Genomic DNA, 13,594 nt, shown 5'->3' on the forward strand with positions numbered 1-13,594 from the left:
TTGTCAATACTTTCCTCATAGGTCCCAGGGATTCCATTCATACAGAATCATTACTTGCTGGGGCCATAAGTATGGCTTTATGTTGTATCCTTTTAATATATATATATATTACAAGGCCATTTATGGCCTATTCTTTAGAATACAGGTAGAGAATTTTGTTAGCCATGTATCTGAATATAATATAGTCTTACGTGTTTGGATCTGCAGCCATCATTGTAAATACCAAGAAAAGTCCAGATTATCAATTCAAATGTATTGGAGTTGCATAAATATAAGCAAAAAAAAATTCTGAATTTTATTTGTTTTATCATATTAGCATTAGTAGAGGCATTTGATGCAAGAAAGCAAGCTTATGCAGCATCAGCCAAAAAAAAAAAAATAATAAATAAAAAATAACCACTTCCACTTCACCCCTCTGTTCGTTCGAAATACCTGTCCAGCTGAGCCTTAAACTTATTTAGGCTACCAACTTCCACGACAAGGGATGGAAGTCTGTTCCACCAACCAACCAACCACCCGCTGGCTAAAGGCAAATTTCCTCACGTCTATCCTACATCTGTCTTTCCTCAAACGGGATGCCTCCTTAGCCAGGTGGGAAGGAGCAGCAGTGCGTAGCACACGCTTCTTGATTACACCGGGGTTCGAGCCCGTCACAACCAAATACGGAGGATGTGGAAAGGTCAGGAAATGACCACCGCATATTCCCAGAGCAATATGGCCTTAGTTGCTAATGCTCCTAAAAAAAAAAAAAAACCAAAATCTTTCCTCAATTTGAATTTATGCCCTCTCAGGTGATTATTCTGAGCAAGAGGAAGAATCCCATCAGCATTGAGCATGCTCAAACCATTCAAGGCTTTATACACCTCTATCAGATCACCTCGTTGGTGGGCGTCTCCGTAGCCAGGTGGGAAGCAGCAGCAGTGCGTAGCACACGCTTCTTGATTAGACCGGGGTTCGAGCCCGTCACCACCAAATACAGAGGATGCAGAAAGGTCAGGGAATGACCACTGCATATCCCGGAGCAATATGGCCTTAGTTGCTAATGCTCCTAAAAACCACCACCAACAACCAACAACAACCTTGCTGGTGCCTAGTCTCCAGACACTGTAATTTGCAAAACTTAAGCCTTTCTTCGTAAGAGCACCCTTTTGTTCCATTTGCTAATCTTGTTGCCCTTCTCTGTACTCGTCCCAGCAGCTCTACATCATTATTGAAATGAGGCCTCCAGTATACAGTACTCAAGGTGTGGCTTGACCATTGCCTTATATATGGGAATAATCACCTCCTTATCCCTGCTAGAAAAATTCCTGTATATCATTGACAATACACCATGAGCTACTCTTGCAGCCCATCTGCACTGCTCAGAGAACTTCATATCTCCCTGCACAACCACCCCCAGGTCCCTTTCATTCTCTACCACTGTCAGTGTAGTACCACAGAGTTCATACGTTGCTCTGGGGTTGCGGCCCCCGTAGCCGAGTGGGCAGGAGCGGGAGTGCAGTAGCACATGCTCTTTGAGTAGACCGGGGTTCAAGCCCCTGACTGCTGAATACGGTCGATCTGCCAACCCGCACTAGACCAGCGTGGCAGATTATGGTCCATTTTCCCTCAGCATGAATTGTTGAGGAGGCTTCCATCCTGCAGTGGGTTGATAATGGCTGCACTTTACTTTTTTTTTTTTTTTTTTTTTTCTGGGGTTGCTGTTTCCCATATGTTGTACTTTACATTTGTCAATGTTAAACTTCATTTTCCACCCCTCATCCCATCTGCTCAACCTTTCCTGATCCTGTTGCAGCAGTATAGTGTCAGTAGTGTCCTTGACAACCCTGCCAACCTTCGTATCGTCTGCAAACTTGGTACATTAACCTTGATATACCATCATCAATATCATTTATAAATACAGAAAACAATAATGGACCCAATACTGAACCCTGAGGGACTCCACTAATAACATTAGTCCATGATGAGCAGTGTCCATTGATTACCACTCTCTGCCTTCTCCCACTCAACCATCACTTTGTTCATAGCAGCAATTTGCCTCCAATGCCACAGTGCTCCAATTTGTGCAGCAGTCTTCCATGTGCAACAATATCAAAGGCTTTTCTAAGATCCAAGTATATAATATCAAAGTTATTCCCTGCATTCAATTCTTTTGTGACTGCATCATAGTATACAATCAAATTGGTCAGGCAAGACTTCCACTTAACAAAACCATGCTGTGTCCGAGCTATAACTGAAGTCTTGTCTAGATGATCCTGCAGTGCTTCTTTAACCAGTACTTCCATTAATTTTCTGGGAACAGAAGTTGAACTGACAGGTCTATAATTACTTTTGACAGCCTTTGATCCTCCTTTGTGAATTGGGGTCACATTTGCACATCACCAGTCCATGGGTACCTCCCCTGAGTCCAAGGAAGTTCTCATAATTATGGCTAAGGGTTTGCTTACTTCCTTTGTTGCCTCCTTTAATATAACTGGATAGATCCTGTCCACCCCAGGTGCCTTTTTTATGTTTATCCTCAACAATTTCTCCTCCACTTTACTCTCAGTTATTACAAGCTTACTGCCAGAGTTGAATACACCTCTGGCATTCCCCTGGCTGAATAACTCCTCATGTGTGAATGTCGATGCAAAATATTCATTTAGTTTGTTAGCTACCTGAGCAGGATCATCAACAGTTGAACCATCGATATCAAGTGGACCAATCTGATTCATCCCCTTCCTTCTAGTGTTTCCATAAGTAAAGAACTCTTTGCTGTTTTTCTTTGCATCGCTTGCCAAAGATTTCTCGTAATCTGCCTTCGCCTGCCTAACCTCCTTTGCAACTTGGTTACAGATCAACTTGTGTCTGTCATAGGCTTCTGTGTCACGTGTTAATTTGAATGTATCCCATGCATTTTTCTTCTCTGCCATATATCTCATTAGTTCATCTGACATCCACTTAGGCCTAAACCTTGAACAATATTTCTTAGTTGGTATGTAAAGCCTAGTAGCTTCCAAGATAAGTTCTTTGAATGCTTCCCATTTTGAATTTGCTGTTGGTAACATCATTAGTTCGTCCCATTGTATAGAATTTAAATACTGTCTCAGTCTATTGTAGTCACCTTTACGAAAGCAATAACCCTTCCCTTTACCCCTAATGGTAGTTACCTCTTTGAGTAAATCCCACTTCAGCACACTGTGATCACTGCCACATAGTGGTTCATTTATCTGCAGATTCTTAATGCACGAAGAATCACTACTGATAATCAAATCAAGAGTATTACTCCCTCTAGTTGCCTCCCGAACATGCTGATGTAGAAAACAATCATCCAATAAATCCAGAAAAGCCGTGCTAGTGTGTGAGTGACCAGCCCCCAAATTCCAGTCAATATCTGGGAAATTAAAATCCCGCGTTATAAGACTCTCTGATTTACTGGCCCACTATTCCCTGTACAGTTTCTTATTATACTCATCAGAGTCATTAGGCCTATAGCACACTCCTACTCTCAATTTTGATCTCCCAATGCTTATGTCACACCAAACTGACTTGACACTGCACTGTACAGCTATGTCGACTGGCTTCACTTCCTTGGATTTTATGTATTTCTTAACTAATAGCATAACCCCTCCTCCCTTCCTATCCTGTCTATTCTTTCTGTAGACGTACTCTCCAAATTTCAGTTCTGCATTCCTTATATCTGTGTGAAACTACGTCTCTGATATCCCAAAAATATCTGCCTTTGATGTTTTGAGCAATACCTCAAATTCATCAAATTTATTTACTAAACTCCTAGCATTGGTGTACATGCAAGTATACATGCACCTGTTCTTTTTCTTAGCTATCCTAACACAACCCATGTGTTTACTTGTACCCCAATGATTCCCAGCAGTCTCTGAAATATCCTGCATCTTATTTTCCAGGCTGCTGCTCATTCCAATAGAAGCAGTGCAACAATCACTTTCACCTCTGCAATGGCTACTGTTAATCCATTAGTCCTTGTATCCTCCCATCTAGCAGTTTTCCGACCCACCTAACACTGCCTCGATAGCATCAGCAAACATTCTTGCACCCTTTCTATTTAAGTGTATCCCATCCCTGTAGAAGCAGTCTCTCCTGGTAACAAGTACAGACCAGGCTGAAAAAAATTCTACCCCTTGAGCCTTGCACAATCTTTCCAGGGCCGAATTGCTCGACAGGGCTCTCATCATATACTCCCTTCTATCGTGTCTGGGCAGAATTGCAGACACTTTCAAATTCAACCCTAATTCACAGCTTTCAACAACATGATTTTAACAGTTTTTTTTCTAAAAGAAAAAATAATGTTCAAAAAGTTTTTAAATATTAAATTTATTTTTAAAAAAATTTATATACAGTCAATTCCAGTTATTTGGGACACATCCTGACTGATGCATTTTGGCCTGATTAAGCGGCTGCCCCAATTATGCGAAATTTCCCATAAATAGTTAAAATGCAGTGGACCCTTGCTTTACAGTTGATTCTCCGTACAATCAAATCACGTTATGATGAACTCACCATAGTAAAGTACCATTCATTATACAATATGTAGTAAGCGACAGTCATTGTGATCATGTTTGTGAATTGATTTTAATTCTATTAAACAGTGATTCTAATAAGCAAAAATAGGAGGAATATTATCTACAGGCTATAAAAGTAAAGATATATTAAGCACAGATTTCCAGTTTATTACCTAACCAATTAAAAAATTAAATGATACATGAAAATCGGAAGAATATTTTACACAGGTTAGAAAAATAAAAATAAATTTATGCTTACATGCATAGCTTAATTAATATGTACTGTAATATGTACATACTAACTAGTTGATATTTCTGTTCACTGACATTTGAGGAAGGGTTAAAATTTAAAACAGTAAAAAAGAATACTGTTTCCATTTTATAGTGACACTAAATGAGAAACGTTTGTCCATCACTGTTTTATGGTAATTATTAAATAAAAAAATAAACTAATTTTGTTAATTCATAATTGGTTTGCATATACAAGGGACAAGGTATTCTTGTATTGATTGCGGCCTTAGGGTTACCCCTATATACCGCTGTAGCATCTGTAGGTTATTTATAGCCGGCAAGTGTGTGTAAGTGTGTGTGTGTGTAAGTATATATGTGTGTTGTGATGGTTGTTGTTTGCCGGCCCTGGAGTCTTAGCAGCCGGGAGGCAGGGAGCAAGCTACCTGCGTCCCGACTCCCGTCCCTAGCCACGTGGAGGCGCTCCAGGAACTATCTAAATTACACTTAGTGGGATTCCAACAAGTGGAATCCCGGTTATAGTAAATAATGAATAGGGAGGATAAAGTAGGAGAAAAGAAAGTAGAAGAAGAAATGAGAGCAAAACACTCTCTCAGGAAAAAGAAGAAACAGGAAAGAGGAAAACACTAGTTGGAAAATCTAAAAAGCGAGAGAGCTTGAAGAGGTAAAATTTTGAAGCCTGAAGGCTTGTACATTTGAAAGAAAGATTCCCCTAGCCGGGAAGGAAGCCCAACTTGCACCGACAAGGGGAAAAAGAAAAGTCTCAAGGAAAGAACATAGGTAATGTACAAGTGGCTATTAGATAGCCACTTAAAAGAATAAATTAAGATAAATAATAAATACTTATGTCACCGATATGAAACATAGCAGTAAACATATTAACAAATTACACTGCATAAGCAGAGAGTAAAATATACAATATTTACAAAATAAGTAATTAAAATCTTGGCTGAAAAATTAGTCAACCAAGAAATTAACAGAAATAGTCAACCAGAAGAAATGTAGAAACATATATACAAAACACAAAGAGACAAACAGAACTCACCCAAGGCAAAGATATGCCAAAGGCAAAACCAATAAATACTGTACAAATAAATTAGTTAACCAAATCAAAAGCAATTCTAAATTTAAATCTAAGTATAACAGATCAAAATAATAAGTTAAGTATTAAACAATAATTAATTAATATGCAGAGAAAATGTCTCTGCACAAGTAATCTAATCTATAAACATATGTACATAACCAAGTGCAAAGCTGCTACCACAAGCTGCGAAAAACAAAACTTGTTTCAAATAACAAGACACGTAGAATTAACAATAATGCATATGTAAGCATTAAAAAAAAAAAAAAAAAAAAAATGGATGTCAATTGCCAACAAAGCAATTGGATCTGAGAGGGCAGGGAGAGGTCCATCCCACCCCTCAGAACCAAAACCCATTTACAACTAAAAATGCTAGACTAAGAACTATATGGTACTAGCAAAAACCCAACTGATTGCAGCTGCAATCAGGCAGGAAAGAAAAATACAACAAATAATCAGTCCCGCAGGAAAACAAAATTAAATCAAAACACAAGCAGCAAGAGAAGCAGCCAGCAGTAAGACAGGCTAGAGAGGAAAATCATCTCACTCAACCAGAATAGCCAACTGAAGGTTGGATCTGAGGGAGCAGGGAGAGGTCCATCCCACTCCTCAGAGCCAAACAGACAACGCAAGAAGAGAAAAACTGTCTCTTCAACATAATAATGAGCTAACTACACAAGTAATGTACAATATAAACATTTAAGATTAACTGCTGATTTAAAACACAATAAAATCAGTTACTCTCAATTCTGAGAGCAAACAACAAATCAAACAAAAGCACCATGATATTAACAAGATAATTACAGTATTTACAAAATACATACAATTTAACACAGAAAATCATTTCAGGCAACCCGGACAGAGTTCGAAGTGGGAGAGGGGAGGTCCATCTCTCCCACTCGGCCAGGCAAAAACCTGAAACAAGTCTCCAGAAAAAGACGCAAAAACTCTGCATCCAAAACACAAGACAATTTAGGCAAGGAAGAAACTCCTCTCAAAAAAAAAAAAAAAAAAAAATCAATACAGTAATATATATAAATATTAAGAACAAATAACGAAATCAAGGGTTATTCCTTGATAAAGCTGCTCTTCTCCGGAAGACACTATTGGCAAAAGAAGAGAAGGCAGAAAGAGAGTCCGCCGACCCAACCAGGCGCCAAAAATCATCTAAATTATATACATTTGTACAGATAGACAATTGTTGTCTTAAATCCACATATAAATTACAATGTAGGACAATATGTTCAACCGTCTCCTCAGAGCCACAAGAGCAGAGAGGAGAGGGGACGAGTCCAAATCTATACAAACGAGAATTAATTCCAAGTCGCGTGATTAAGAAAGTGGGAAATAACCCAAGTTGAAGCCAGTTAAAATTTTTATCTTTAATAAAAACACAAGGAAAGAAAGCGTATGTGATTCTGCGGAGAGAGGAATCATCCCAAGAGTGTTGCCACTCTTCCAAAGCAAGATTGGAAAGCCTGGCCAGATCAGCATTTGTAGAGTTCTCATAATTATTAGCAAAATCTCCCACCGAGGCAGGAGAGAGAGATTTCCTATGGTAAGACAAGAAATGCAATATAATTTCCAGGTAGATAGGGAGACCATTAATAACAAGCAGGGCATCAGTAGAAACAGTTCTACATGCCCTGCAAGTATAGAGAAGGAAGGACCGCTGCGCCTGCAGAAGGTATTTTTGGACCAGTGAATTAAGAATTCTGAAGCCCCAAGCGCCAGCACCATAGCAGACGATGGGGATGAAGATACAGTAAACGCCCGCTATTCGCGGTATCTGTATTCGCGATCGCCGATTTAATATAAAATGAAACCTAAAAAAATGTGAATTTTAAAGCGCCGTGAATATTTTCCGCCATAAAAATACATGGGCATGGCTAGAATTATCTTTCCCGGTCAAACCAGCACTCAGTGGGTGGGGGGAGAGGGGTGACAAAATCGCTAGCGTGAATGTTTCTCGTTAATCCTTGTTCAGTATGTGTTATGCGCTTGTCATGGAAGGTTTCGTCGTTTGCATTTAATTTATATGCTTATAAATTGAATAAATTTATCAATTTATAAATTGATATGCTTACAAAAGTGATAATTCTACCGTTTTGCAGTGTAAAACAGACTTTTTCGAGCGTATTAACGGAAGAAAGTGACTTTATTGTGGACAAGTTCTTTCTAACCCCTACAAAAATATGGCTACGAATAACAAGGGAAATGTGAAAAGTTCAAAGAAGGTGATGACATTAGCGAATAAAATTGAGTTATTAGACAAAATTTCTAATGGTGAAAGTGTCTCCTCAGTGGCAAAACATTATAAAATAAATGAGTCAACGTTACGATCAATCAAGAAATCGGAAGAAAAAATCCACCGTAGTGTCCGTGAAAACGCGCTAATTGCTTCAAAATTTTGCTCTGTAACTCGTGATGTTAAATTAGAAAAAATGGAAAAAGCTTTAAATCTGTGGATAGAAGACTGAACTCAAAATAAAATTCTGTTAAGTTCACTCATCATTCGTGAAAAGGCAAAACTCCTTTATCAACACTTTAGCGAAACTGGTGATATCACTGGCGGGATAAATTTTTTTGCTAGCAAAGGAGCTGGTTTGAAAGATTTGTTTGAAATTTCTAATAAATATTACATTTAATATTAAATTGTTTCTTATTTTCATTTCGATGCCATATGCTTGCATTTCACTATGTACTGTCTATGTACATAGTCATTATGAAGGTACATATAATACATACATAGACAAAATTTTAGACTAGTTTTTCTTATATATTTCATACTTTGGAACGCAACCCCTTTATTACTATGGGAGCCATAACTCAGTATTCGCATTTTCGTTATTCACGACATTTCTCAGGAACGTAACCCCCGTGAATAGCGGGGGTTTACTGTACATAAATAAACTTGCATTTAGGCTTTAGGACTTACTGATTTTGTTTTATTGTTTTTTTTTTGAACTCTCATTTTCAAAAAGAAAGTTAAGAGTTCAGAAAAAAAGACAAAATTCATTATCATAATTTGCATCAAATTAAATAGGACAGGTAACACATATCCAAAAAAGACATGTTCTTATGATACTATCTTTCAGTGAAGAATTAAGTTTAAAAAAATGAGAGAAGACATCTCAAAAAGTGTTTATTTTTTTCAAATTAGATGTATAAAATAGTTAGTTTTCTGTGTTATGTTTTGTATATTGCGTACATTTTTAATAGCTCTATTTCTTTATGATAATAAATGATGTTGAAAACATTTATATTTTATTACTTTTCTTTATTTCATTAAAAATAATATGTACCCTAGTTTCCAGCTTAACTTACTCTTGAAAAAATTCCTAATTTTTAAGAGCTGTCTTTTAGTCTAGAATAATTCTCATTACTGTAATATCATATTTTCAGCTGAAATCCTAGAACAAATAACATTAATGCTTAACAAAAATCGTACTGTTGGAAAATAAAGTATGATCATGCTAGACACTGAGCTGACAACCAGCTATTTTGAAGATACCTTAGAATACCTGAGGGTAGCAGTTAGTGGATTAAATGTATATGTTCTTATTCTTTCCATTAAACAGATTATATGTTACAATTAATGATACACTGTATGAATTTTGTTGTGGTTTACCTAAATTGCTACTAGATGTTCACAAGATATCAAGAGAAAGTGGACCTGAGAAGAAGTTTCCAAGTAGAATTTTAGTGAGTTTTTGGTTATAGATTGTAAGATGGATTAGATTTTATCTGTATATTTTGAATATCTTAATTTAAATTTTGAAGTACAGTCCAGCCTTGCCAAATGTGAATTTGCACAACCAGTTTGGCTGTGTGCTGTATCACCCTCTGAGATCACTTTCTGCTTATATATACTTTGGACCAGTGTCAGGCTATCTTTCCAGCTTGAGTTAGCTAGCTGCATCAGACATTTCTCATGTATTACATCAGTGGTTCTCAAACTGGTACGGTGCCTCCATAGCCAGGTGGGCAGGAGCAGCAGTGCGTAGCACACGCCTCTTGATTAAACCGGGGTTCGAGCCCGTGACTACCAAGTATGGAGGATGCGGAAAGGTCAGGGAATGACCACCGCATATCTCCCGGAGCAATATGGCCTTAGTTGCTAATGCTCCTAAATAACAAGCAAACAAACAACCTCAAACTGGTGCATTTCACTATATTTTGAGATGCATGTCAATGAATCTCACCCCTCTCATTTGGAAAATCTGGACGTGTAGAGGTGATTTATACGTGTAGTCTCCTATTTAATGTCTCCACTGTTAACAAATTAATACAGAAACAAACAAAAAAAAAAAAAAAAGTTACTATTACTTTTCTCAGAATTTGATTTATAAAAGTCAGTTTCAACTCAGCATCAGATGCAAGTAATCAGGACAACTGTCAGGAGAAATCATCTTGTTTCATGATAAGATGTTCCTACTAGGGCTCACAATACCGGTCAAAATCTTAATACCGATATTTTGGTATTTTTAATTAATCAAACCGGGATACCAGTATTCCAAAAAAAAAAACATTTTTTGCAATAAAGTTTGATGACAATTAGGTGCAATAAAGTAAGGAAAAACAAGTAATTACTTGAATTCACATTTTAAATCAAACTTTTATTACAATAATAAATATTCTAGCAAAAATTATTAAACATACAGTTATTCTAAAAACATAAAAATAAGCATCCACACTACCTGTCCGAATAAAGTGAGCTCTTAAGAAACTCAATAGTGTTATCGTTTTAACTGGATCTAATTTTGGTACATATTTAATTAGCAGCAGAAAACGTCCATTTGGATTCTGTTCTGGTTGGTGCTTTGTACTGAGATAGTCGTAGACGAGTTGCAGTTTACCCCCCTCCCTTATTCCCTCATCTTCAAAAAATCTTATTTCCTTTTTATCAAAAATAAAAAATATTTCCATTTTGATTTTTTATGGCACTATACCCATATTAACGAAAGAAAGGGACTGATGTTTAAGCTTGTTGAGAAAACCAAATCTAAGTTGTGGCGGGGGGGGGGTATTAATTTCGCAGCAGCTCCCCTCAAGCACTAAGCCCACAAGCTACCTGACTGTTAAAAAATGAGAATTTCCAGGAGCTGAGGGATATCTCCCCCCCCACATGAGTATATATATTATATATCGTATGTATATTACATGTGAGCTGTCAGTTTCTCAAGAGCAATGACACAAATATAAAACAAAAGTCATTTATGATACAAATCTACTTACAATACATAACTGGTGTCCATTTACATCTAATCTATTAATCTATTTATTTTTATCAATTAACAATCTCAACTCTCTCTACAGCTTCAAATACTAAACTAATTCAATCTTAATCACCAATATCAATTCTCTTTACAACAGCAATCCATAAGTCGCTAACTTAATGCTAACAGTTCCATGTAATCTCTCTTAATTTAGCAATATCAATTTTCTTTACAATAAATAAACCAACTCAGTACTAAACATTTCTTTATTTCTCGTGTTTCTTCAACTTCAACCTTACTCTAAAATGATCTCCCATTTTATCTAAGTACCATTTCCAAAACAGCACAGTTCAGAGGACTTACCTTCCTTCTCTTTCGCAGTGGGATTACTTTGCGTGGGTTCCTTCCACGGAGTGCGGTGATGTCTCTCTCTCTCTCTCTCTTCTTAGTTGAACTCTGCATCTCTACTGTGTAGCTCTTCCAGTACTGTCTTATTTCGGGATTTTGAGAAGAGTTCTCTGTTAATACTGAGGGAAATTACCACAGTAGTAGTAGAAACCAGGGCACTATCTGACTGGTTTGTTATTCAACTTCCGGATTAACTTCTGGCACAGGAACATGCCCAGCGGAACCCTTCATTATATAGCTGGACCCTCCCAGAACTGGATCCGAACTGAACCCAGAACTACCACTGGAAGTCTGAAACCCCTTCGAACAACAACTACAAACCCCTCTTTTGGTGCGAGCACCTTATTTATTTCCTTCTCATTTATTTATTGAATTGATTGCAAGTTACAGTCGCCCCTTGTACTACTACTTTTTTTATATGCAAACCCCAGAGTGGTTTGCATGCATTTATGTATCTCCCCCATCTAATTTAAACCTGACCCAATGACTGTGTTATTCTTTAAACTCACTCTTCTTCCTTTGGTGGGAAAAACGGAATATTTTTTCCGCACAAAAAACACTTTTGTCTTTTACCTCTAGATTACCTGTTCACAATACCTTTGAATTGCTTCATACCGACACCCTTTCCCAAAATGCATTAAATGTTGCATGTCGCGAGGATCCTCAAGTAGAGGTGTAATAGAGGGATTAAACTATTGTTCAGAAGCTTTTAATTTTAAACCTTCTGCACCTGCCATACCATTGTTCACCACATATTCCTCAACTGCCCTACCAGGCCTACTCCCACTATTGGAAATATTTCTATAATTTACTTACACACACACTATACTTACTAAGAGAAATATATTTGTAAGATTTTATGTCTTACAGTTTCATGACATTTTCAGGTTTCTGTTGCATTTGTACTGTGTATAACAATCCCTCATTTGCAAATTCAGCAGTATTAATGATTTATTGTTGTCGATTTTATAACCTTTATGTGAATAAATCATGGATAATTATTTTTTAAATTAGTACCAAAAAAACCAGTATTTTTGTATCGATACCAGAATTTAAATACAGGAAAAAAATGACCAGGATCCCAGTATTCGGAATTCCAAAATCTCGGTATTGTAAGCTATAGTTCCTACATGTTGTATTGCCACTCTGATTCAAGCTTTGCTTCCAAAGATGCCCTCTGAGGTGCTGAAACATGTATACAGTCCAGATTTGTCACCATGTGACTTCCATGTTTTTGGTCCATTGAAAAAATTTTAAAAGGATGTTTCAGTTCAAATGCTTAAGTCAAAATATTGAGCAATAGTTCCATCAACAGTTGAAAGAATTTTTTGAAGAAGGAAAGAAGGAATATATAGATTAATGAAGCAATGGAAAATGCATCTAAATGCTAGAGGTGACTTCTTACAATATTTTAAAAACTTTGAATCTGTTTGAAGTGTGTGTGTGTGTGTGTGTGTGTGTGTGTGTGTGTGTGTGTGTGTGTGTGTGTGTGAGTGAGTGAGTGAGTGAGTGAGTGAGATAGCAAAAATTTAACCAGTAGTTTTTGTTGTTGTAATGTGTTTTTTTTTTTCAATTTTCCAAATTACTTTATAGGTGGTAACATCATCAGGTGACAGTGCATCTCAGTATATGAATTTTATGAATGTTTTTTTCACTGCTCAGAAACAGGTAAATACTTTTTGAGATTGTAAGCAAATTTAGCAAAATATTTCTTCTAAAAATGAAGATAAAATATGGTATGATCAGATAATGATTTGTAAAATTAAATATACTGTGTTGAAAGGATGATTGCAAACTGCAACCAGTAATGTTGAAAAGTGCCCACTGCCACCTACTTGCGAATAAAATTAAAATAATAAAAAAAATTTTTAAATTCAGAAATACATAAATAAGCAGAAGCCTACATTTACACCCAGGAAATCACATTAGTACAGACCCATGCTTCAAGTATGACACATCTAGAAAATCCCCACTCTACTTAATCCAATAGGTGAATGTAGACACCCACTAGAAGAAAACTGAAAAGAAGGAAAAAAGTTTTGGAGAACCATAGTGATCACCTCTTCAAGAGGCACTGGCCCTGTGAAAATTCTCCAACACACACATTTCTGTCAGGGCTT

At 36.9% G+C, this 13,594-nt stretch overlaps 1 protein-coding gene across 1 annotated transcript in view; it reads left to right on the forward strand.

Moving 5' to 3' along the window:
- Positions 1 to 13,594, forward strand: part of Tfb4 (transcription factor B4) — a 108,728-nt gene that overhangs the window by 69,575 nt on the left and 25,559 nt on the right. The window contains exons 5-7 of the mRNA XM_090384226.1: positions 22 to 84; positions 9,494 to 9,552; positions 13,068 to 13,142. Of these exons, the coding sequence (XP_090240352.1) occupies positions 22 to 84; positions 9,494 to 9,552; positions 13,068 to 13,142 (197 nt within the window). The remainder of the gene's footprint in view (positions 1 to 21; positions 85 to 9,493; positions 9,553 to 13,067; positions 13,143 to 13,594) is intronic.

This window comes from Mastigoproctus giganteus, chromosome 1 (genome assembly GCF_048544385.1).
Source record: "Mastigoproctus giganteus isolate SK-2022 chromosome 1, ASM4854438v1, whole genome shotgun sequence".
Classification (NCBI taxonomy): Eukaryota; Metazoa; Arthropoda; class Arachnida; order Uropygi; family Thelyphonidae; genus Mastigoproctus; species Mastigoproctus giganteus.